The sequence below is a fragment of the Hypanus sabinus genome, chromosome 3 (assembly GCF_030144855.1).
Source record: "Hypanus sabinus isolate sHypSab1 chromosome 3, sHypSab1.hap1, whole genome shotgun sequence".
NCBI lineage: Eukaryota > Metazoa > Chordata > Chondrichthyes > Myliobatiformes > Dasyatidae > Hypanus > Hypanus sabinus.
Window position 1 is genome coordinate 89,972,798 of NC_082708.1, and position 26,638 is coordinate 89,999,435.

Sequence of the window (26,638 nt, forward strand, 5' to 3'; positions counted from 1 at the left end):
AGCTGGGAGGTTGATTGGTGAAAGAGATACAGGGCTAGAGAAGGAGGAATTGAATAGGAGAGGACAGAAGGCCAAGGAAGAAAGAAAAGGGGGAGTGAACAGTACAAAAGGTTAAGGTTGTAGCATTATACTGATGAAATTGGCAAGTGCACAATGGAATTTAGCATTTTGGGAAGCTAAACCAGCCAGCTCAGAGCATACACAGTGAATGGCAAGGCCCCAGGGAATATTATTGAATAAAAGGACAAGAATAGTTCCCTGAAAATGGCAACAAAGGGAGTGAAAGTAGGCATACAGCATGCCTTCCTTCATTAGCCAAGGTATTCAGCACAATGTCTTGTTAGTTGTACAATATTTCAGTTAGGCGATATGGGGAGAAGGCAGGAACGGGGTACTGATTGTGGATGATCAGCCATGATCATATTGAATGGCGGTGCTGGCTCAAAGGGCCGAATGGCCTACCGCTCAACCTATTGTCTATTGAGAATATTGTGTGCAATTCTGATCCCACTTCTGGAATGATATGAAAAGCTAAAAAGGGTGAAGAAAAGATTTACAAGGATGTTGTCTGGTTTAGAAGGCGTGAATTGAAAGGAAAGTCATCTAACAAATCTGATCCGAGTTTTTTGATGACAAAGGAGCTTGATGAGGGTAAGGCAGTAGATGTTAGCTACATGGACTTCAGTAAGGCATTGATAATGTCCCTCATGGTAAGTTCATTCAGAAGGTAAAGCTGAATGGGATTAAGAATCAATTACAAGTTTGGATTCAGAAGACAGGGAAAAGGGTTGGAAGGCTGTTATTCTCACTGGAAGTCTGTGATCCGTGGTACTCCACTAGGATTGATAGTGGGACATCTGTTGTGTGATGTATATCAATCACATGGATGAAAATGCAGTTGAATGAATGAGACCAAGACTGGAGGAGTTCTGGACAGTGTAAAGAATACAGTAGGATCCAGATCAGTTACAGATATTGGTAGAGAAGTGAAAGATGTGGTTTAATCTTGCACGTAGAGAGGTCAAATGGCAGTAGAAAGTACTTAGTTAAAGGTAGACCCCTAAGTAGCATTTTAGTACAGAATGATGTTGGGGTCCAAGTCCCTAGTTGTCTGAAAGTGGCTATGGAATAGGATTAGGTAGTAAAGAATGCATATGGCATGCTAGTCTTCATTGTTGAAAATAAGAGTAAGGAAATCATGCTGCAGGTACAATATACAAAACTTTAATCAGACTATACTTAAAAAAAAGCTTTATTTGTCACATGTATATCCCATCATACAGCAAATTGTAATGTTTGTGCCCAAGACCAACACAGTTGGAGGATGTGCTTGAACACTTGGAGTACTGCATGCAGGAAGGATGTGGGGACTGTGAAGGTGCAGGTCACCAGTATTAGAAGGTAAGCACTATAAGGAAAGATTGGACAAACTTAGACTGTTCTCCCTAGCACATTCGAAGCTAAGATGAGACCTGATACAGGTTTTTTAAAATTATAAGCATAAATTTGATAGAGTAGGAATTGTTTCCACATGGTAATTTCAAACACCAAAGTTTATGTTTTAAGCTGGGGGGGGGGGGGGGGATGCAGGTTTAAAAACGGGGGTTGGTATCTGCCTGAAATGGGTTTCCGGGGTTCTAGTGAAATCACAGAATCTGGGGGAGTTTAAGAGGACTTTGATTAAAAACATGAATATTAAGGGAATAGGGGGATGTAGATGATTTAATATAAATTGGCATCAAGATAAGCACAATATAGAGGACAGAATAACCTGTCCAGTGCACTACTATTCTATGTTCTATCTGTGTCCCATGGTTTGGATGTCTAAAACAGAGGGTATGGACTTAAGGCGGGGAGGGGGGGTGGTTTAAGGCAACCTGAGGGGCAAATTTTTCAAAGTTGGTTTCTGCAATGAGTTGCCACAGGAGGTAGCAATGATAAGGTATCTGAGCAGGTAATTGGCTGAGGGATAAACAGAAGACTTGCCTGTTACATGGTAGATAATCTGATCTATGTTTCCTTTGGCTCAGTCCAGCATCTTGTTGGACACTGATTGTTTCAGAAAATGTTGAATCAAAACAGAGCATTTGGAATAACTGTTAATATATAATAAAAGCTAACATATTTGTGAATTTCCTTTCATGATGTTACACTAAAATGACTTCAATTAGAATGAAGTGTTTTATGTAAACACTCTCTCCTCCAGTTTCTTACTATCTGCTTTCTTTTGGAATTAATTTCAAAGCTATGATCTTATTACCTTACAGCCTTTGCTTGGTTTATTTACCTGAACAAACATTTGTTACATTTTGTCTACAATGATATGCTTGGTTCATCATCAGTTTGGGATGTTATTACCAGTGTAAAACAACTTCTCAGTTAATTAAATGTCAATTCCAATACCAAGGACAGTCATTATTTTGGATGTTGACAAAAATCTTAGTTAAAGGTGTTTGCGTGGTAAAATAGTACATAGTCAGTAGTCAAACAGGTATGGCTCATACACCAACAGCCGGCATGTTATGATTCAGCTTTAAAAAAATGTTGCATTACCTGTTCTTTCAGAGAACATCACACATATAATAAAAGTACTCTTTGCTATTGCACACATTTCTAATGCTTTAGTTTAAAAATAGAATATTCAAAGAGTTGGTTTTAATTAAACACATTAAGATGAAACAACCAGCACAACAGTTGTTTAATTTCATAGTTTCAAATCGTGGTGTGCATTATAGTTTTATTTCTGCATGAAAAACCTCAGTTTTGTAAATAAGGATTGTTAATAATCTTTACCTGGAATTAAAGATGATGATCTAGGAGAAAAATATTCATTTATATAACAGAGATTCAGACACCACTTTGCAGCTGGTGAACTTAATGACTGCACAGCTCTACATTGCCCTCCAAGAATTGACCATTCTTACTAATTTTTCAATGAGTTTTAGCAGTCTTCTAAAGTAAGTAAACTTTTTCATCTTGCATACACCCAGCTTTCAGTGAATCAGATACCCATGATTCCATCACAATTTTAAATTTCCTTTTAAATGTTCTCCTGAGCAATTTCAGTGCTGAGAGACGTTGTTTATCAAGACCAATAATGACATGGGAGACACCTTCTTGCAGTCTCGTGACACATTTCGCGCCATGAAAACGCAGCTCCAAGACCCTCAGATCTAAACTTGTGTTGCGTATCCGTGTACTGTTGTCACCAATTCTGCTGTAGAAGTCAATATAAATCATGCAGCATCTGAACATACTTAGGGGTGATTTGTCCCAGAAGTACTGATGCTCCAGGTCAGCAATAGATGAGAAGGGCAATTCCTTTACTGGTTTATTCATTCTTTTGAAAACTTCTTGCAGCTGGATTTTATCAACATCAGCATAATAGCTGTCACCATAGCTATCATATTCTTGAGCAAAATGTTCTTCTGTTGAAGGTGACATATGAATCATATTCTGAGGTTGCCAGGGTACAAAATGTTTCTTTTGCAAACAATCAACCAACCACTCAGCTTTCACAATATCATGCTCATTAGCAGTGATAAGGTTTTTAACACGGATATTGACAGTGCCCACAATGATACAGTAAGTATCAGGTCCAGGATTCTGTACAACTAATCCTCCACATTCAGCTATTCCCTTTTCCAGATCAGCTTTAGGATAATGGTCAAGGCCATTTAAGACACAAAATTCAACATTTTCAAAAATATTTGAAACTTTGCTGATATTGGTTAGATCTTGGGCCTTAAACTGTTCTGCGATACCAATCAATTTTTTGGCTTTTGTCAAAACTTTACGCTTCTTCTTCTCTGGCTCTTCATCATTTAGGTCTACATGTTTGGATGCAAGTTTCCCTGATGCTTTTTTATGCAGTTGACTCAGATCATGCAAGGTCATGCACTCATACCAGTGTTTATCATCTCTGATCTTCTCAATTCGTGGAAAACGCAATGTACAACCTGTTTTATAGGCATCACTGTTTACAATTTCAGCTGCCTTAACTTGCAGAACGACCGAATTGCAGGGCTCAATATAGACCTCTGGTTTTTCAGCACCACACAGAATATTTTCAGGAGGATCTTTTTTATGGTAAGGTTTCCAGTGATTAGCTAGTTTCAGCCCCAGGTCGTACAGTTCCTTCATTGTATATCCAGAGCCTACACGGCAAACTGAGTGAAAGACTGATGGCTTCTCACCAGTTGAAGGAACTTCTGCAACAGCACACAGAAAATGGGACACCATTCCACCCCGATGACCTTTACCAAAGTAACCTCCAACAATCAAGATGTCAAGCTCATCCATCAATCCATCAACATATTCTGGTTTAATTTTCAACCAGCCTTCACCACGTTTGTCTGGTTTATAAACAGATAAAGGATCCTTTATCATGATTCCTTCTTCCCGTTTATCTATGGCATCATTCAAGGCATCAGCAACATCTTTTTTTGTTTTTATTTCTGTTTTTTCCACAACCTGAAAATGACCTGGCACTTCTGTGAAGATAGTCTGAAGGATTTCATGTCTTTTCCTGAGAGTTTCATTTGCCATTTTCTGATTATTTACCATTAGCACATCAAATACACAGAAACAAGTTTGTAATTCTGAATCCTCCACCATTCTTTTGATATCAAATTTGTTTCCTTTCTGCATAAAGGTTTTTGTAACAGGGTTGTAAGCCATCATTTCTCCATCAAGGATGCAATTTTGCACTGTGCTCTTGAAGGCATTATGAATAAATGGTGTGAGAGATCCTTGTAATGGTGAAGCACCAAACTGTTGGCTGTAATCATAGCTATTACGTGAAAAATATTTGTAAATATCTCCATCTTTGTGAAGCTGCATACGCTCCCCATCTAATTTAGTTTCTAGGTAAAAACTCTGATTGTGCATTAACTTTTCAATGTTTTTCATATTAGCAACACCAGCAAGCATTGGCTTAAAAGCAGAAAACAACATGATGGAGACATCACTGAGAGATACACTGGGATCATGGAGCTGTCTGCAAACTTTTTCTAAATCTGTTGTCACGCTATAAAGCTCTACAGCATCTAGATGGAATAACTGAAGTATAGTTTGTTGACTGATGCCTAACTTCATGTCTTTCAGGATCATACGAATAAGCCACTTTTGTTCCAATGCAGAACTCTGACAGATTAACTGCAACAGGCTCTTTTTGACTAAATCTTTTCTCTTGACAGCGTTATTAAGTGCAATGGAGTCCAAATGTTCATTTACCCCACAAATAGTCAACGTGCCTTTATTTGGACACCTCTGTTTCAGAACAAAATACGCAATCACAGCAAAATCACCTGCCTCTCCATATGAGGTTGATGGAGCTCGATAGTTCAAGAGTTTCAGAGCATCTTTTCCTTCTTTTGGCAAACCAAGAACTTCAATGTAAAGTTTTGCGAGCATTGTTTCTTTAATGCCATATGCCATCCTCTCCCTCTCAAGTTGAGGAAGTATCAGGCGCAGTGCTGGGTAAAAAGTATCAGTGGTGTCTAAATCATTCTTATGAAGAGCATTATGAAATTCTCTCCATGAATACAGGAAGTCAGTGAAATACTTGTTTTTTTCCGGTCTGGATTTAGTTTTCTGTATTTTTTCCAAAGTTGAACAGAGATCACGGAAGGGAACTTCAGAAGCCACAGTTTTTACTGGTGAACAGTGTGACACAGATGCTGCAGACATCATCAAATTATTGCACTCAAAGATGTGTAATCTGAAAATTCAGAACATAATAGTTGATAATCATTTTGCTTTTAAGACAAAGTGAAAAAACACAGAAAAATCTGATTTAACACTCTGGTTTTAAATTCATTTACAGTATATTGTTTCCTGCTGTCATGGACTCCCTATTTGAACATCATAAATTCATGACCCAGACAACAAATGCTGGGAAAATACCCATGAGTCACATTGCAGGTACATCCTTTTACCACTAGATGTGGTTTCCAAATCTATCAACGGTATAACCAAGGACTTCAGCAAAACTTTATACTGATTTTCTATAAATAATGCTACTGGTAAAATAATCAATTTGATGCAATGCATGACACTTGGACATGCAGACAACGATGCTGAGTTATCAGTACCGTGAGCTTTTCCTGCTTCCAGCCCCGATGGAATAGCTGCACAGACTGCACCTTCCAGTATTTCTGACATTACTTTCAGATGGTACAATTTAGAATATATTCCCTCCTCCCTACTTCTTTTTTTCCCTTAACCACCTTTCAAGAGGGAAGAAGAAAGCTTCCCAGTATATAGATACATGAGAGAAGGCTGGACAGAGGCTCATAGATGATAAATGTAACTATCTTGGGATGGGGTGGGGGGGAGGTGTTTAACAATGGACAGGTTGAGTCATGAGGGACGTGAGGAGAGAGGAAAAGTGACCAAAGATAGAAAAAATCCAGGTTCATGAGTGTGTGTGAGTGAGTGTGACAGTGACAGAACACAAGGTGCAAATTACCTCAAATTAAAGTTTTGTATGTGTGCATACCATTTAGCTGTAGTGGAAAGAGGTGTTCTTCCAACCTTCTTATCACCTTTCCATAGCAATTGAGAAGTCCGAGGTCAGAGAGAGTGGAGAATTGAAATGACATGCAACCAGTAGCTTGGAGACTACTGTGCTCTGCAAAACATTTGACTTGTCTATGCTTGGCTTCACCAATGTGGAGGAGGCCACACTGGGAGCAGCAAATGCAGTAAACTAGATTCGAAGAGGTGCCTGTTCATCTTAACCTCATTTGGAAGGGCCGTATGGTGAAACCGAGGTACAGGTAGGTGTTCACTTTTAATGGTGATGAGGGAAAGTGCCTGAGGATGGGTTGGGATGAATTGGAAGTGATGATTGAACTCAAGAGCCACAAGAGGAGATTCCCTCCCAGCAAGTGGGCTGAGGGTAAGATGAGAGGGGCAGCAATATTGCCATAAATAACGAAGAATTGTTTGTTGGATATACTGACTAGTGGAGTGAAAAGGAATTCTTTCACTCGTCTGAATGGTGGAGGGTTAGGAAAGAGGACAAGATAGAGAGGGTGGTCTAGTACAAAGGATTATTGCATACAGGAACTGTCATAAGGTGACTTCTGGAGCACAGAAAATAGTGAAGGACAAAATGAAGAATATGCTTGAGGGTTCAAGACACAAAAGGCCTCAAAGGAGCTCAGGAGAGAGCAGGAATACAGTTTTGGGACAGCACAGGGGTTCCCAATCTGTTTTATGCGAACGAGCTTTACTGTTAACTGAGGGGTCCATGAACTCCAGATTGGGAACCCTTAGGGTAGATGATTAGCCATGATTGTTTGATTTTGTGAACTCAGAGGCTGAAGTCTTCAGGTAAGAAATTAGTTATTGATTATTGTTTGGGTTGTGGTGACGCTATTCATCTTGAAAGAAATAAAAGCAAATATTAATTACTGACAAGATTTAAAAGATGCTTTTATGCATAAGTACTACTGAATGAAGAACACACGTTTTAAATAAAGATCTCAAAATATTTTCACACAACACGCAATATTATTGCATTGCTATTGTCACTAACCAGTACTTTGAATACATATGGCGAGAACAAATGGGTGTTTTGATGTTGAGTACCACTCGACTGGCGTAATGGACTAATGGAATTTTGCTGAGGTAAAATGGTTTAAAATAATCCTTGAATGTTAGTGCATTTTTTAAAAATATATTCATTTACGAGATGTGGGTGTCGCCAAGCCAGCATTTATTGCCCACCCCTAGTTGCCCTTGTGAAGGGGTGATGAGCTGCCTTCTTGAACCGCTGCTGTCTCAGAGGTGTAGATACACTCACAGTGCTGTTAGGGAGGGAATCTAATGATGTTGACCCAGCAACAATAAAGCTACGGCGATACAATAAAATACGCTGAACGGATTTTATACTAGACTTACCTAAAAAAGCTGTCCACCAAAAAACAGTTAATACATGTTCCCTTCCAGTGTTAGCAATCTAACAGTGATTTCGTCTCGAAGTTCACTCTTCAAAACTGTAGTCAAGACGGTACAGCAGATTAAAAAAAGAACGGACTCTCGGACTGCAAGCGGGAAGCAAAGAGCAGGCAAGTAGTTCAAACGGTTTACAAAAAGTAAAGTAAGGATTGGGAAGCGTACAACCCGACTCGTCAGGAGCAGGAATTACAAACTGGAGATCACGGCTGTCCCACTTCGACCTCATCCGTAAACGTCGCGTTGCATTGTGGAAGACCGGAAGCTGTGGCAGACATTGCTGTCGTCACGTCCGGCATTTCACTTCGCCCGCAAAGATGGAGACGGTGAGTGTTTGAGGACTTTGGGCGCCGATGTCTGTTGGTCATTTTATGTGTAAGGGCATCGCACGTGTTGGCGATTTACTGCTTCTCCCCCACCCCCACCATCCAGGCGGCCTGGGACTGCGGCAAGATGAGGTTGGAGACGGCCGAGGCCGTGCGGTTGGCGAGGCTCCTCTGCTTCTTACCGCGGTCACAGACAGTCACACTCAGGTTCAGGTCCCCTGTCGGAAATAGGTATTTGCGGATGTTTGTATGTACACAGTATAAACACTTCAATGCATGTTAAAATAAAGGGGAAAGGCTGCAAAATTGTGTTAGATTTTAAATTTAAGGCTGCATATTTACTATCTTGCTGCAATTGAAAAATGGCATGTTCTGTGAATTTATTCGTCAGATTTTGGTATTTAATATAAACTATTTATGAAGATACCTATCGGACAACACTTATGAGATAAGAATGTGTAAATAAGTAGACTACTTTTTCTGGTAAATCAGAGTTTGGAGTTAAAAATAACAGTTGAAAGAACTCGGTATGTTAAGCAGCATCTGTGGAAACGAAAATTCGATGTTCGTAGTGAAATTCTGCACAAGGGCTGGGAGTACAGAGTGCAGCTAAATAGTGTGAAGAGGTAAATAGGCACTGGTAGGCGTTGGGTGAGCTGGGGAGGACGGGTAAATGGTGACGGACAGCTGCTGGTGAGTGACAAAAGAAGAGAAGGGGTAAAAGGGTCAGATGGAGTTGGGAATCGGAAATGCGGCATAGAGGCAGGTTAAAAGGTGATAAGTTTGGAATACTGGGTTGATGGAACAAGTTGTGAGAGGATATGTGACTCAGCATTCGTGTTTGAGTGATAGGCAAATGGAAGGAAGGAGAGCTTGTGTGCATTGTGAGAGAGAATGGAACACAAGGGTTGTGAACTACCTGAGACTGCAAATTCAATGTTTGTACCATTTGGCTATTATTCTGGTTTGTGTTTGGCCTCACCTTGGAATGGAGAATGCTGAGCATAGACGGGTTGGTGTGGAGTTGCAATGGCATGGGCAATGAGAACAGAGTACACATTCACTTACTCCACATTTGGTCTCCATGATATTCTGAATAAATAAATAAATAAATGTCTCTTCTCTATGCAGAGAACTGAATGCAGTAGGTGAGGTTGGCGAGGTGCATTTAGACATTTGCCTTTGTTTTAGGTCTCTGGATAATTTGTCTTCTCATTGAGTCTTGTATATTCTTCAAGATCTAAGATGCCTACTGTTTGATAATTATGCTATTAAAAACAAATCCAAGTTTATCTGTAGTGGTAATTGTACAATGTTACAAGAAATTGAATATTTACACTTGATGAAAATGAAACTACTAAATGTGCTGAAAACCTTTATCAAAAAAAGAAAAATACTGGAATCACTTAAATGATCTTTAATATGTGAAAAGATAAACACAGTTAACATCCTGATTGAAGACCAGAAGAACAGTTCCAGTTAATTGCCTTTCATTGCACAATCTGACTCGTTTATTGATACGAGCAGCATAGGACAAGAGAAACCTTGTCCAATCTCCGTGCCTGTATTTAAATCTGATCACTTGTTTTTCTCACTTTACCAGTTCAGTTCCCTTCTACAAATACTAATTAATGTGCTGACCATCTCCAATGCATTTCATGCTTAAAAACAAATAAGTTCATGACATTGCTTGAGTTACAAGGATCCTGTGAGAGCCACGTGCAGAAATCCTTAGTGACAGGTGAGGTACCGCAGGCTTGTTCTGCTGTTTAAGGAAGGCTGTGAACATAAACCAGGAAATTATAGACTGGTGTGCCTGACGTCAGTGGGAAAGTTATTGGAAGGTATTCTAAGAGACCAGGTATGTGTATTGAGATAGAGAGGGACTGAGTAGGAATAGGCGACATGGCTTTGTGTGTGGTAGGTCGTGTCTGACCAATCTTAGAGTTTTTTGAGGAAGTTACCAGGAAAGTTGATGAAGGCAAGGCAGTGGGTTATGTTGACCTGGACTTCAGCACGGCATTTAACGAGGTCGCACATGGGAGATTGGTCAAGAAGGCTCAGTCGCTCAGTATTCAAGATGAGGTAGTAAATTGAAAAAGACATTGGCTTTGTGGGAGAAAGTGATAGCAGATGGTTGCCTCTCTGACTGGAGGTCTGTGGTTAGTAGAGTGCTGAGGGGGTCGGTCCTGGGTCCGTTGTTGTTTATTGTCCAGATCATTGATATAGATGACAATGTGGATCAGCAAATTTGCAGATTACACCAAAATTGGGGATGCAGTGGACAACGAGGAAGACAATTAGAGTTTGCAACGGAATCTTGACCAGCTGGAAAAATGGACTGAAAAATGGCAGATGGAATTTAATGCAGACAGGTGTGAGGTATTGCACTTTGAGAGGAGCAACCAAGCTAGATCTTGCGCAGTGAACGGTAAGGCACTGAGTGGGTTAGGACAAAAGGATCTGGGAATAGAGGTCCATAATTCATTGAAAGTAGCATCGTGGGTTAGACCATAAGACATAGGAGCAGAACTAGGCTATTCAGCCCGTCAAGTCTGCTCCACCAGTCCATGGCTGATCCCAGATCTCACTTAACCCCATACACCTGCCTTCTTGCCACATCCTTTGATGTCCAGACCAATAAGGAAACTATCAACTTCCACCTTAAATATACCCACAGATTTGCCTCCACTGGAGTCTCTGGCAGAGCATTCCACAGATTCACTACTCACTGGCTACAAAAATTCCTCCTTATCTCTGTCTAAAAGGTCACCCCTCAATTTTGAGGCTGTGGCCTCTAGTTCTGGATACCCTGACAAGAGGAAACATCTGCTCCACATCCACCCTATCTAGCCCTTTCAACATTTGGTAGGTTTCAATAAGATCCCCCCCCACATTCTTCTAAATTCCAATGAGTACACTGACTCAACACTCCTCATATGTTAACCCCATCATTCTTGAAATCATCCTTGTGAACCTCCTCTGGATTTTCTCCAACGCCAACACATCCTTTCTGAGATACGGGGTCCAAAACTGTTGACGTTACTTCAGGTGCGGCCTGACTAGTGTATTCAAAGGTTCAGCAGTATCTCTTTGCCTTTATATTCTATTCCCCTTGAAGTAAATGCCAACATTGAATTTTACTTCTTTACCACAAGCTCAACCTGTAAATTAACCTGGGAGTCTTGCACGAGTTCTCTTAAGTTCCTCTGCACCTCTGATGTTTGAAACTTCTGCCCATTTATATAATAGTTGGCATTATTGTTCCTTTTACCAAAATGTATTTTCATACATTTCCCAACATTGTATTCCATCTGCTACTTTTAAGACCTGCTGCAATCACATTGCTTCCTCAGTACTACCTACCACTCCACCTATCTTCGTATCATCTGCAAACTTTGCCACAAAGCCATTAGTTCCATTATCTAAATCATTGACAAACATACTGTCCTCTGAGCAACACCACCAGTCACTGGCAGCCAACCACCTGCTGCCTCCTGCCTGTCAGCCATTCCTCCATCCATGCCAGTATCTTTCCTGTAATGCCACAGGACTTTATGTTGTGAAGCAACCTCATGTGGCATCTTATCAATTGCCTTCTGAAAATCCAAATAAATGACATCCACTGCCTCTCCTTTGTCCACCCTGCTTGTTTCCTTGAAGAACTCCCAACAGATTTGTCAGGCAAGTTTTCCCTTCACAGAAACCATGCTGACTGACTTATTTTATCATTAGGCTCTAAGTACCCAAACCTCATCCTTAATAATACTTTTCAAAGCACTGAGGTTAGACTAACTGGTTTATAATTTCCTTTCTTTTGCCTTCCTCCCTTAAAGATTGGAGTGATATCAAGTGATTCTGGAAAGATCTTGACTAATGCATCCGTTATCTCTTCAGCAACCTCTCTCATCCTCTGGGATGTAGTTGATCTGGTCCAGGTGACTTAACCACCTTAAGACCTTTCAGTTTGCCTTGCACATTTTCCTTTGCACACACTTCTGCTCCCTGACACTCACAGACCTCTGGCACACTGCTAGTGTCTTCCACAGTGAAGACAGATGCAAAGTACCCATTAAAATCATTTGCCCTCATTACTTTGTTCCTCATTACTCCCTCACCAGCATCATTTTTCAGTGGTCCAATATCAACTTTCACTTCCCAATCCATCCAACTTCTCACTCACTTTTGCTACCTCATATGACCTTTCCTTGGTTTTTATGCAGTCCTTACCTTCCCTTGTAGCCATGGTTGCCTACTCATGCCATATGAGGACTACTACTTCTGTGGGACATATCTATCCTGTGCCTTGTGAACTATTTGCTGAAATTTCAGCCATCTCTGCTCTGCTGTCATCCCTGCCAGTATCCTCCTCCAATCCACCTGGGCAAGCACCTTTCTTGTGCCTCTGTAATTCTCTGTATCCATTGCGATACTGATACATGTGACTTAATGCTTCTCCCTCTCAGATTGCAGTATGAATTCAATCATATTATGATCACTATTTCCTAAGGGTACCTTTACGTTAAGCTCACTCATAAGATCTGGGTTATTACAAAACACCCTGTCTAAGATAGCCTTTCCCCGAGTAGGCTCAATGACAAGCTGCTCTAAAAAGCCATCTTGTAGGCATTCAACAAATTCTCTCTCTTGTGATCCGACACCAATCTAATTTTCCCAATCCCCTTGCTTACTGAAGTCTCCTATTACAATTGTGTCATTACCCTTATTAAATTCCTTTTCTCGCTCCCTTTGCAATCTTAACCCCACATCTCAGCTACTGTTTGGAGGCCTATATGTTCCCATCATATATTCCCATCATGTTTTGTTTTATGCACAACATGCTGGAGGAACTCAGCAGGTTGGGCAGTATCTGTGTAAATGAACAGTCAATATTTCGGGCCGAGACCCTTCGTCAGGACTGAAGAGGGAAGGGGCAGGGGCCCCATAAAGAAGGTGGGAAGGAGAAGGCTGGTAGTTGCCAGGTGAAAGACCGGTAAGGGAAAAGATCAAGGGGTGGGGGAAGGGACAAGCAGGAAAGGTGAAGAAGGAATGTAAGGGGAAAGCACTGTGTAGAAGGAGGCGGAACCATGAGGGAGGTAATAGGCAGCTGGAGGAGGAGGCAGAATGAAACTGGGATGGGGGGGGAGGGAATTACCAGAAGTTGGAGAATTCAATGTTCATACCAAGGGACTGGAGACTACCCAGATGAGGTGATATGAGGTTTTGCTTCGCCAATCTGAGTTTGGCCTCATCATGGCAGTAGACGAGGCCATGTATGGACATACCCGAAAGGAAATGTGAAGCAGAGTTGAAATGGGTAGCAACCGGGAGATTCTGTCTGTTGTGGCGGACGGAACGGAGGTGCTTTCCCCTTGTACTCCTTCTTCACCTTTCCTGCCTATCCCCTACCTGCTTCCCCTCCCCCACCACTTGATCTTTCCCCTTACTGGTTTTTCACCTGGCACCTACCAGCCTTCTCCTTCCTACCCTCCCCCCACCTTCTTTATAGGGCCCCTGCCCCCTCCCTCTTCAGTCTTGACGAAGGGTCTCAGCCGGAAATGTTGACTGTTCATTTCCACGGATGCTGCCTGACCTGCTGAGTTCCACCAGTGTGTTACTTTGACCCCAGCATCTGCTGAGTATTTTGTGTTTATGTTTTGTTTTACCCGTGCAGTTTCTTAACTTCACCCACAAAGATTCTACATTCTCTGATCCAATGTCACCTCTTTCTAAAGATGTAATTCTATCTCTTACCAACAGATCCACACCACTGCCCATGCCTTCCTGCCTGCCCTATCGATATAAAGTGTATCCTTTGATGTTAAGATCCCAACTAAGGTCTTTCAGCCACAACTTTTATATGCCCACAATGTCATACTGACCAAGAGAGTAGATAGTCATAAAGAAAGCTTGTGGCATATTGACCTTCATCAAAGTATTGGGTTGTTTTGTTGAAGTTGTATAAGACATTATTGAGGACTAAGTTGGGATACTGTTTGCAGTTTTGGTCACCTACCTCAGGAAAGATGTAAATAAGATTGAAAGAGTAAGGATGTTGCTGGGTATGGAAGACCTGAGTTATAATGAAAGATTGAATAGGTGATAACTTTATTCCATGTAATGTAGAATACTGAGGGGAGATTTGATAATGGGTTACAAAATTATGAGGGGTATAGATAGGGTAAATATACGCAGGCTTTTTCCACTGAGGTTGGGTGAGACTACAATGAGAGGTTGTGGTTTAAGGGTACTCAGAGGGTGCAGAGAGTGTGGACTGAGCTGCCAGCGCTAGTGGTGGATGAGGTTTTGAGTTCAATGTTTAAGAGAAGTTTGGATTGGTACATGGATGGGAAGAGTATGGAGGGCTATGGTCTGTGTGCAAGTTGATGCAAAGATACTGGATTGCCTCCTGTTAATTCCCTATCCCTTGGTTGGATAATTTGTACATTTGACCACTGTAGATCACTAGTGTAATAACACTGAAATGTTACATAATTTCAGTATTAACATTGTAACATTAATTATACATAAATTGCAGTTAGTAGTATGAGCTGAGCTTCAGTGTTCAGTCTAAGCTGTGTATTTTGTTTATCAAAATTATGGAGATCTCAGTAGTAAGTCAGTAGATCATCTATAGAACCCGCGTCTGTCTTTTGATTAGATGATAACTGATCCTCTTCCACTTGTTTCTTTACTCTCCTTTTGTGACATGTTTCTGATAAGTGCCTGTTTTTAATAAGTAGGTCCATTCCAATATTTTTCCTGAATATCCAAGAGCTTTTTGAGCTGGCATATTGTATAGAGTTATTAGATGTCTGTTTGAAGCGTGGGTGTATTGTTTGTTACATTGAGATTGGAAAGTATCTTTCATAACTAGAGGTTATATAATAATGGTCAAATAATAAAGCTTTGTATTGGTTTGCAATGTGAATCTTGTTATGGAGATAGGGTGGCAGGGATGAGTTCAAATGTGACTTTTTGATTTTTAGAGTGATATTTTAAAAATTAATCAAATTTATTGCCTTGCAATTGTGCTAGCACATCATAAACACAACAAATTTTGCAGATGCTGGAAATACAAAGCAATACACACGAACGCTGGAGGAACTCAGCAGGTTAGGTCAAGTTACAGAAATAAATAAACAGTTGAAGTTTCGTGCCGAGATCTTTCTTCAAGACTGGAAAGGACGGGGAAAACATCAGAATAAAAAGGTGGGGGACAAGGGAAGGAGGACTAGTTAGAAGGTTATGGGTGAAGTCAGGTGGGTTGGAAAGGTAAGGCTGGGTATGAGCGGAGAATGTACCATAGGAGAAAGGGAAGGAGGGGTGCACCAGGGAGAAGTGATAAGAGGTGAGAGGCCAGAGTAGTGGAACAGAAGGGGGAAGGAAGACATTTTTTACTGTAAGAAGTCGATGTTCATGCCATCTTTGGAGGCAACCCAGATGGAGTATGAGGTGTTGATCCTCATCATGGCACAAGAGGCCATGGACTGAAACATCGGAACAAGAATGGGAATGTGAATTAAGATGGTTGGCCAGCATGATATTCCACTTTTTGTGGATGAAGTGCAGGTGCTCGACAAAGCAGTCTCCCTGTTTACAGTAGGTCTCACCAATATAGAGGAGACCACACTGGGAGCACCAGATACAATAGATGACCCCAGTAGTTCACAGGTGATGTGTTGGCTGAAAGGACTGTTTGGGAAAGCCTAATCCTGGGAACAGATGCGAGGGAGATGAAGGAACTGAGAAAAGGGAAAAGCATTTTTACAGGAGCCATAAGTTGCCTTTACTGATTCCCATGGGTATCTTGACTATACTTCTTCCCACCCATCTTCTGTAAAAATGCTGTTCTTTTTTCTCAGTTCCTTTGTGTATGCCACATCTGTTCCGGGAGGCTTTCCTTTCCGGGACATCAGAGACATCTGATGTCTCCGGTACATCAATCTTCATTTGAAGAATGGTGTTTCCTTTCCTCCACCATTAATGCTGCCCTCAATTGTCCTCCATTTCTGCGCACACCCCACCTTCCCAGTGCCTTAACAAGGATAGAAATCCTCTTGTCCTAACCGACCACTCCATGAGCCTCCACATCCAGCACATCATTCTCTTTAACTTCTGACACTTCCAGAGGGATCCTATCACCAAACACATCTTTACTTCCCCTAGTCTCCATTTTCCACAGGAATTGCTTCCTCGTGGCTCCCTTATCCATTCGTCCCTCCCCACTAGTCTCACTCAACTGTGTTCAGAGCCCTAAATAGTCCTTCAGGTGAGGCAGCATTTCTCGTGCAAATCTGTTGAGTAATCTATTGTATACAGTGCTCCTGATTTGGCCTCTACATTGGTGTGGCCTGTCACAAATTGGAGACTACTTAGTCAAGCACCTCAGCTCCATCTGACGCAAGTGTAAATTCATTGGCTAAACATTTTAATTCTGGTTCACATTCAGTCCACAGCTTCTAGTGTGCATGGTGACGAGGCCATTCTCAGGGTGGAGGAGCAACACCCGTACCTAATGGCATGAAGATCGATTTCTCCTTCCTGTAAAATAAAAAAATCCCTCCTGCCTCCCCTTTTCTATTCCACATTCTGGCCTCTTATCACTTCTCACCTGCCTATCACCTCTCCTGGTGCCTCAACCCTTCCTGTTCCCCCATAGTCCATTCTCCTTTCCTAACAGATTCTTTACTCTCCGTTCCTTTACTGTTTCCACCCAGCAGACTTCACCCTGTCACCTTCTAGCTATCCTCCTCTCCCCTCCACATACCTTTTTAGTCTGATATCTTCCCTTGTCCTTTCCAGTCTTGAAGAAGGGTCTCGGCTCAAAACGTTGACTGATTATCCAATTACACTAACAAGTAATTCAAAAGCAACTTACACATTAAATCTTTAAAGCAGAACTGTCAAATAATTTAATGGCCTGTAAATTGCCCCAAGCTACTGCAGTTTTCATGTTTTATTGTTTTGCAACATTGAATCACGGTGGATTTAATTTGGCTTTTTTTGACACTGATCGGCAGAAAAAGACTTAAGCGTCAAACATCTCAATGAAATGAACTAAATTAAACAAATATAAAACACAAAATAATTGATTGCATAAGTATTCACCCCCTTAAAGTCAGTATTTAGTAGATGCACCTTTGGCAGCAATCACAGCCTTGAGTCTGTGTAGATAGGTCTCCATCCGCTTTGCACATCTGGACACTGCAAGTTTTCCCCATTCTCCTTTACAAAACTGCTCAAGCTCTGTCAGAGTGCATGGGGTTTGTGAATGAACAACCCTTTTCAAATCTGGCCACAACTTCTCAATTGGATTGAGATCAGGATCTGACTTGGCCACTCCAGGACATTAACTTTGTTTTTAAGCTATTCCTGTGTAGCTTTTGCTTTATGCTTGGGGTCATTGTCTTCCTGGAAAACAAATCTTTTCCCACATCACAGTTCTCTTGCAGACTGCATCAGGTTTTCCAACAGGATTTCCCTGTATTTTTCTGCATTCACTCTACCGTCTCCCTTCACAAGCCTTCCAGGGCTGGGATGGTGTGTTTTTGATGATGTTCAGTGTTTGGCTTATGCCAAACATGGCATTTAGTCTGATGGCTTAAAAGCTCAAAATTGGTTTTATCAGACCATAGAACCACCTTCCAGCTGACTTCAGAGTCTCTCACATGCCATCTGGCAAATTCTAGCTGAGATTTCATTTGAGTTTTTTTTCCAACAGTGCCTTTCTCTTTGCTACTTTTCATAAAACTGTGACTGGTCCTGCCGAAGGGTCTCAGCCCGAAACATTGACTGTACTTTTTTCCATAGATGCTGCCTGGCTTGCTGAGTTCCTCCAGCATTTTGTGTGTATTGACTATGAAGCACCGAAGCAACGTATAGTTGCTGTGTGTCCACTGTCTCCCATCTCAGCCACTGAGGCTTGAAACTCCTCCAGAGTCGTTAATAGATCTCTCGGTGGCCTCCCTCACTAGCCCCCTTCTTGCACCGTCATTCAGTTTTTGAAGTCAGCCTGCTCTTGGCAGATTTACAGCTGTGTTGTATTCTTTTCATTTATTGATGATTGGCTTAACTGTATGCCAAGGGATATTTATTCCGTGACTTGGAAATTTTCTTGTATCCACTTCCTGACTTGTGCTTTTCAATAACTTTTTTGTGGAGATGCTTGCAGTGTTCTTTTGTCTTCATGGTGTAGTTTTTGCCAGGATACTCACTCACCAAACACAGGTGTTTTTTTGCTGCAATCAATTGAATTATTTTGTGTTTTATATTTGTAATTAATTTAGTTCACTTTGTGAAGATCTCTTTTCAATTTGACAGGAAAGAGTCTTTTTCTGTAGATCAATGAATTGAATTGACTTTATTACTTACACCCTTCATATACATGAGTAAAAATCTTTATGTTAGGTCTCCGTTCAATATGCAATGTGCAACTTATAGTAATTTATAACAATATGTACGACAGGACAGTCAGCATCACAGCATGAATCAATCAGTCTGATGGCCTAGTGGAAAAAGCTGTCCTGGAGTCTATTGGTCCTGTCTTTTATGCTGCGGTACCGTTTTCCCAATGGTAGCAGTTGGAACAGTTTATGGTTGGAGTGACTTGGGTCCATAATGATCCTTTGGACCCTTTTTACACACCTGTCTTTGTAAATGTCCTGAATAGTGAGAAGTTCACATCTACGGATGCACTGGACTGACTGCACCACTCTCTGCAGAGTCCTGCGATTAAGGGAGGTACAGTTCCCATACCAGGCAGTGGTACAGCCAAGTCAGGATGCTGTCAATTGTGCCTCTATAGAAAGTTCTTAGGATTTGGGGCCCATACCAACCTTCTTCAACCGTCTGAGGTGAAAGTGGCGCTGTTGTGCTTCTTTTCACCACAGAGCCGGTATGTACCGACCATGTGAGATCCTGGGTGATATTTATGCCGAGGAACTTGAAGCTGTTCACCCTCTCAATCTCAGATCCATTGATGTCAATAGGGGTTAACCCATCTCCATTCCTCCTGTAGTCCATCCACAACCAGCTCCTTTGTTTTTGTGACATTGAGGGAGAGGTTGTTTTCTTGACACCGCTGTGTCATGGTGATGACTTCCTTTATGTAGGCTGCCTCATTATTATTAGAGAGCAGGCTAATCAATACAGCATCGTCGGCAAATTTAATTAGCAGATTGGAGCAGTGGGTGGTGACACAGTCATGGGTATACAGACAGTAAAGGAGGGGGCTTAGGACACAGCCCTGAGGGGGACCTATGTTGAGGGGCAGAGGTGAGGGAACCCACTCTTACCACCTGGTGACGATCTGACAAGAAGTCCAGGATCGAGCTACACAAGGCAGGGTGAAGGCCGAGGTCTCTGAGTTTCTTGTCAAGCCTGGAAGGAATTATAGTGTTGAATGCTGAACTGTAGTCCAAGAACAGCATTCTCACATAAGCAAACACGAGGAAATCTGCAAATGCTGGAAGTTCAAGCAACACACACAAAATGCTGGTGGAACGCAACAGGCCAGGCAGCATCTATAGGGAGAAGCGCTGTCGACGTTTTGGGCCAAGACCCTTTGTCAGGACTAACTGAAAGGAAAGATAGTAAGAGATTTGAAAGTAGGAGGAGGAGTAGAAAATGTGAAATGATAGGAGGAGGGGGTGGGCTGAAGCTGAGAGCCAGACAGGTGATTGGCAAAAGGGATACAGAGCTAGAGGAGGGAAAGGATCATGGGATGGGAGGCCTTGGGAGAAAGAAAGGGGGAGGGGAGCCCCAGAGGGAGATGGAGAACAGGCAGAGAGAGAAAAAAAAACTAAATATATCAGGGATGGGGTAAGAAGGGGAGGGACATTAACGGAAGTTAGAGAAGTCAATGTTCACGCCATCAGGTTGGAGGCTACCCAGCCAGTATATAAGGTTTTGTTCCTCCAACCTGAGTGTGGCTTCATCTTGACAGTAGAGGAGGCCATGGATAGACATATCAGAATGGGAATGGGACGCAATTAAAATGTGTAGCCACTGGGAGATCCTGCTTTCTCTGGCAGACAGAGCGTAGGTGTTCAGTGAAACAGTCTCCCAGTCTGCGTCCGGTCTCACCAATATATAAAAGGCCACACCGGGAGCACCGGACGCAGTATACCATAATAGCCGACTCACAGGTGAAGTGTCGCCTCACCTGGAAGGACTGGGGCCCTGAATGGTGGTGAGGGAGGAAGTGTAAGGGCAGGTGTAACACTTGTTCAGTTTACAAGGATAAGTGCCAGGAGGGAGGTCGGTGAGAAGGGATGGGGGGGGAAGAGTGGACAAGGGAGTCGCGTAGGGAGCGATCCCTGCGGAAAGCAGAAAGCTGGGGGGGGGGGGAAGATGTGCTTGGTAGTGGGATCCCTTTGGAGGTGGTGGAAGTTACAGAGAATTATATGTTGGACCTGGAGGCTGGTGGGGTGGTAGGTGAGGACAAGTGGAACCCTATCCTGAGTGGGGTGGTGGACGGACGGGGTGAGGGCAGATGTGCGGGAAATGGGAGAGATGGGTTTGAGAGCAGAGTTGATATCCATTGTCCATTCATCCCTTCCCACCGAGCTCCCTCCTGGCACTTATCCTTGCAACCGGAACAAGTGCTACACCTGCCCTTACACTTCCTCCTTCACCACCATTCAGGGCCCCAGACAGTCCTTCCAGGTGAGGCGACACTTCACCTGTGAGTCGGCTGGAGTGATATACTGCGTCTGGTGCTCCCGGTGTAGCCTTTTATATATTGGTGAGACCCAATGCAGACTGGGGGACCGTTTCGCTGAACACCTACACTCTGCCAGAGAAAGCAGGATCTCCTAGTGGCCACACATTTTAATTCCACGTCCCATTCCCATTTTGATATGTCTATCCATGGCCTCCTCTACTGTCAAGACGACACTCAGGTTGGAGGAACAACACCTTATATACCGGCTGGGTAGCCTCCAACCTGATGACATGAACATTGACTTCTCTAACTTCTGTTAATGCTCCCCTCCTTCTTACCCCATCCCTGATTTATTTAGTTTTTTTTTCTGTCTCTGCCCATCACTCTGCCTGTTCTCCATCTCCCTCTGGTGCTCCCCTCCCCCTTTCTTTCTCCCTAGGCCTCCCGTCCCATGATCCTTTCCCTTCTCTAGCTCTGTATCCCTTTTGCCAATCACCTGTCTGGCTCTCAGCTTCACCCCACCCCCTCCGGAATTCTCCTAACATTTTGCACCCCCCCCCCTTTCAAATCTCTGACTATCTTTCCTTTGAGTTAGTCCTGATGAAGAGTCTCAGCCCAAAACATCGACAGTGTTTCTCCCTATAGATGCTGCCTGGCCTGCTGCATTCCACCAGCATTTTGTGTGTGTTGCTTCTCACATAAGCATCCTTCTTTTCCAGATGTGTAAGGACGGCGTGTAGAGCTGTGGCTAATGCGTCATCTGTCGATCGGTTGTGTCAGTAGGCGCATTGTAGGATCCAGTGTGGTGGCAACATACTGCAGATGTAGTCCTTGACCAGCCTCTCAAGGAATTTGCTTTTTATTGAGGTGAGTGGGACAGGACGCTAGTTGTTCAGACATGTTACCTTGGTCTTTTTGGGTACAGGGACAATAGTGGATGTTTTGAAGCAGGAGGGCACTCTGCAGTGGGAGAGGAAGAGATTTAAAAATGTCTGTACACATACACAAGTTGTGTTTTGCACATCCTCAGTACCCACCCTGGGATGCCGTCTCATGCCAAAAAAAGCCAAATTAAATCTACTGTGATTCAATGTTGTAAAACATGAAAACTTTGAAGCAGGGTGAGTATTTTTTATAGGCACTGTAAAGACTTTGCCTCCATAGTTGTGTGGCAAAGAATTCCATAGATTCACCACTGTTTGCTTAAAGAAATTCTTCCTCATCTCCATTCTAAAAGGATGCTTCTCTGTACTGAGGCTGTGTTCTCTGGTCTTAGACTCTCCCACCATAGGAAGCATTCTCTCCACATCCACTCTATCAAGGCCTTTCACCATTTGATAGGTGTCAAGGAAGTTGCCCCTCACTCTTCTGAGTTCTTGTGAGTAGAGGCACAGAGCCATCATATGCTCAATAATTTTGCCACTTTTATTCTCTTACTTTGTCCTGTATGTTTTCATCAATGATTTTGTTATGTTTAAGGTCTTTTGGTCACTGTTATTTTGTTGTCTTCACTGCCCTGTTAGTTCTTTATTCATGATCATTTCAACTCCTTTACCCCTCAAGGACTCATGTATAATTTTTGTTACACTTCCTATTTACTATGTTATAGAAGCACTAATTTTATTTTGTTATCTTTGCTAATTAACTCTCCAGATTTGCCCAGGAAATGTACAAGCAAGCATTTTTAAAATTCAGTGTTTGAATATGATTGTAATGCTGTCATTGGAGACCAGCATAGTGACTTTGTGAATTTATTTGCATTTCACAAATTTTTAATTCACAAACTCTTCTTAGATGTGAATTTTTGTGACTTATACTGTGCTTCAAAATACAAAAGCTTAGAGATGCTGAAAATCTACAATTAAGCCAGGTTTAGTTTCTGGTTGGAGAATTGGTTAGTGTTTCAGATTGATGCTTACCTGACTTGACCTAGCAATAACAGCAGGCTCACTGCATTGTGGTTGGTTCTTACCTGCACTGAAATTACCTGGTAAGTCATTTAGTTCTATAAAATTAATCCAACAAGTTACAATATGATTAAAGCAAGCAAATTACCTGTATTAACCTAGATGTGGATGCAATTATGAAATACTCAGCCCTGTTCACTGTAAATCCTTTCTGCTTCTTGGAACATGCTAAAATTGGAAATGCTATCTTCTAGGTGAAAAATTGTTGTCATACTCATTGAATTCTGTTAAGATGATGGCATGTCTCTATGGGGCCAACCAAAAGTGTTGTCACTTTAAAACCGTTTTCACAATTGCAAGACACTGCTGCACATTAAAAATTGTCAATCTATCCCATCAATGGTTTGCTTGATGGTGGAGGAGCTGGACCTGATATAGACCATGTTGCTGCACGCTACAGAGAGGCGTTGCAGTTGGTGTGTGAAGGTGGTGTGCAGTATAAAACTGAATGATTATTTTACTAATGAAGGTAAAATTAGATGCCCTAATTATTGTTCCCTCTGTGAAGGAAAATATGTCATACTTGTTTGATCTAATAAAAACATTGCTAATTTTAGTGGTGTCATCAAGTGTAAATCAATGGTGAAGTCTTGAGTCCGTGGAACCCTGCAAACAGCTCTCAAGCCCTAAAGAAGCTTCTATCATAGAAATTATAATTTCAAACAGCATGCAAACAGACAATTTGGCCCAGCTTGGCATCAGCCATCAAACTTCCATTTTTTTGCCATATTGCGATCTATTGTCAACTTCATAATTCAACCACTCCTGCAATTGAACTTAACACTGCAAACATTTTTGGTTTGGGATACCTTGCATGAACAGCTGTCTTCAGATCATGCCAAAGCTTCTCAGTTGGGTTAAGTAAACACAAAGTACACTGCAGATGCTGTGGTCAAATCAACATGCACAAACAAGCTGGATGAACTCAGCAGGTTGGGCAGCATCGGTTGAAATGAGCACTCAGCGTTTCGGGCTGAGACCCTTCGTCAGGACAGATTGGGTTAAGGTCTGAAATGTTACTTGGCCATTCCAAGACACGCATTTTCTTCTTTTTAAATCATTCTGTTGTTGATTTACTGTTGTTTAATTCATTGTTTTGTTGCATCATCCAAATTCTATTAAACTTAAGGTGACGGACCTCTACCCTGACATTCTTCTGTAAAATGTCTTGATACAATCGATAACAATTTTGAATTCATTGTTCCCTCAATGATTGAAAGCTGTCCAGGCCCTGAGGCAGCTCCAAACCCTGATGCTTCTTCCACCATGCTTCACAGTTGGGATGAGGTTTCACTATTGGAGTGCAGTGCCCTTTTTCCTCCAAACATAAACAGTGTGTATCTCTGCCAAAAAGTTCAATTTTGTTTCACCTGTCCACAGAAGCATTGTAGAACATCCAGGTGGTCTTTTGCAAACTTGAGATGTGCAGCAGTGTTTTTTTTTGGAGAGCAGTGATTTCTTCTGGTGTCCTTCCATGAGCACTATTCTTGTTCACTGTTTTTCTTAAAGTGGGCACATGAACAGAGACTTTAGCAAGTTCTAGAGATTTCTGCAGTCTTTTTTGCTGTTACCCTTGGGTTCTTTTTCACCTCCTTCAGCATTGCACGTTGTGCTCTTGGTGTGGTCTTTACAGGACGCCAACTTTAGGGAGAGTAGCAACAGAACTGAATTCCCTCCATTTGTAGATAATCTCTCTTGCTGTGAACTGATGAACTTGGGTCTTTAGAAATGCTTTTGTAACCTGTAACCTTTTCCAGCTTCATACATCTCTACAATTCTTCTAAGGTCCTCTAAAAGTTGTTTTAATCAAGGCAGGGCACACATAAACAGAATATTCTTGAGAAAAGCAGGCTTTGTCAGTAACCTGACTTTGTGTGTCTTTTTTATAGATCAAGGCACCTCTACAACCCACACATCCAATCTCATCTCATTGATTGGAACACCTGACTCCAAATAGCTTTTGTAGAAGGCATTACCCCAGAAGTTCACATACCTTTTAAAACCTAAGCAGAATGTTTAAATGGTGTACTATGTATTGACAAAGAACTACAATTGTTTGTGTGTAACAAATAAGAGAAAATCTGCAGATCCTGGAAATCCAAGCAACACACACAAAATGCTGGAGGAACTCAGCAGGCCAGGCAGCATCTATGGAAAAGAGTGAACAGTCAACGTTTCAGGCCAAAACCCTTTAGGACGGGAGAAAAAAGGATGAGGAGTCAGAGTTAAAAGATTGGGGGAGGGGACAGAGAATCACAAGGTGATAGGTGAAACCGGGATGGAGGAGGGGGTGAAGTAAAGAGCTGGGAAGTTGATTGATGAGAGATATAGGGCTAGAGAAGGGGGAATCAACAGGACAGAGGCCATGGAAGAAAGAAAAGGTGGAGGCGATGGGCAGGGAAGGAGATGAGGTGAGGGAAGGAAAGTGGGGTGGGGGGGGGGGGGTTCATTACCAGAACTTCAAGAAATTGATGCTTGTGCCATCAGGTAAGGTGTTGTTCTTCCAATCTGAGTATGGCCTCATCGTGACAGAAGAGGAGGCCATGGAATGACTATCAGAATGGGAAGTGGAATTAAAGTGGGTGGGCACTGGGAGCTCCTGCTTTTTCTGGTGGATGGAGCATTGGTGCTCAGTGAAGCAATCTCCTAATCCACTGTCAACACTGCCCTCAATTGCATCACTTCCATTTCATACATGTCTGCTCTCACCCCATCTCCTGCCACTCTACCAGGGATACAGTTCCTCTTGTCCTCACCTACCATCCCACCACCCTCTGTGTCTAGCACATAATTCTCTGTAAGATCCGCCATCTCCAAAGCTTATCTTTACCCCTCCCCTGCTTTCTGTTTTCCACAGGGATCACTCCTTTCTCCATTTGTCCCTCCCCACTGATCTCCCTCCAGGCGCTTCTCCTTGCAAGTGGAACAAGTGCTACACCTCTTATCGTCATTTGGGGCCCCAATCATTCCTTCCAGGTGAGGCAATACTTCCCCTGTGTCTGGTGCTCCCAGTGTGGCCTCCTGTATATCAGCCTGATGTAGATTCAGAGATCACTCCTCTGAACACCTACACCCTGCCAGAAAAAGCGGGATCTTCCAGTGGCCACCCATTTTAATTCTACTTCCCATTCCGATATGTCTACCCTTCTCTACTGTTGTGATGAGGCCACTCTCAGGTTAGAGGAACAACACCTTGTATTCCGTCTGGGTAGTCTTCAACCTGATGGCATGAACATCAATTTCTCAAACTTCTGGTAATCCCCCCCCTCCCCCCTTCACCATTCCCCATTCTTTTCCCTCTTTCACCTTATCTCCTTCCCTGCCCGTGGTCTCCCTCTGTTGCTCCTTTTCTTTCTTCCATGGCCTTCTGTCCTCTCTTATTAGATTCCCCCTTCTCCAGCCCTGTATCTCTTTCACCAATCAACTTCCCAGCTCTTTATTTTACCCCTCTCCACCTTTTAACTCTCCTCATCTTTTTCCTCCAGTCCTACTGAAGGGTCTCAACCCAAAACATCGATTGTACTCTTTTCCATAAATGATGCCTGGCCTGCTGAGTTCCTCCAGCATTTTGTGCGTGATTAGTTTAGGCAGATAGTGTTTGTTATTACTGTGACTTAGATGAAGATCAGACCACATTTTATAAGCAATTAATGCAGAAAACCAGATAATTGCAAAGGGTTCGCAAACTTGCTGTGCTCAGTTCTGGTCGCCTC

General features: G+C 42.3%; 2 protein-coding genes across 10 annotated transcripts in view; one reads left to right on the forward strand and one right to left on the reverse strand.

Moving 5' to 3' along the window:
* Nucleotides 1-1,234: 1,234 nt before the first annotated feature.
* lig4 (ligase IV, DNA, ATP-dependent) lies at nucleotides 1,235-8,225 on the reverse strand. Its single transcript, XM_059964758.1, has 2 exons — nucleotides 7,912-8,225; nucleotides 1,235-5,722 (listed from the first exon to the last, which is right to left on the reverse strand). The coding sequence occupies exon 2, from the start codon at nucleotides 5,692-5,694 to the stop codon at nucleotides 2,953-2,955; it is 2,742 nt and encodes a 913-aa protein (XP_059820741.1). The 5' UTR covers nucleotides 5,695-5,722; nucleotides 7,912-8,225; the 3' UTR covers nucleotides 1,235-2,952.
* Nucleotides 8,226-8,255: 30 nt separating this feature from the next.
* The window catches only part of abhd13 (abhydrolase domain containing 13), a 32,789-nt gene continuing 14,406 nt past the window's right edge, over nucleotides 8,256-26,638 (forward strand). Inside the window, exons 1-2 of one of the 9 annotated variants that reach the window (XM_059964760.1) lie at nucleotides 8,256-8,291; nucleotides 21,678-21,825. Coding sequence is in view for 1 of the 9 variants with exons in the window: in XM_059964759.1 (XP_059820742.1) it covers nucleotides 8,419-8,522 (104 nt within the window). In the remaining 8 variants the exon portion in view is untranslated. Of the gene's footprint in view, nucleotides 8,292-8,375; nucleotides 8,523-14,110; nucleotides 14,130-14,164; nucleotides 15,407-21,677; nucleotides 21,826-22,928; nucleotides 22,949-26,638 lie in introns of those variants that run through there. The other 8 variants (XM_059964763.1, XM_059964762.1, XM_059964761.1 and 5 more) reach the window with 8 other exon arrangements.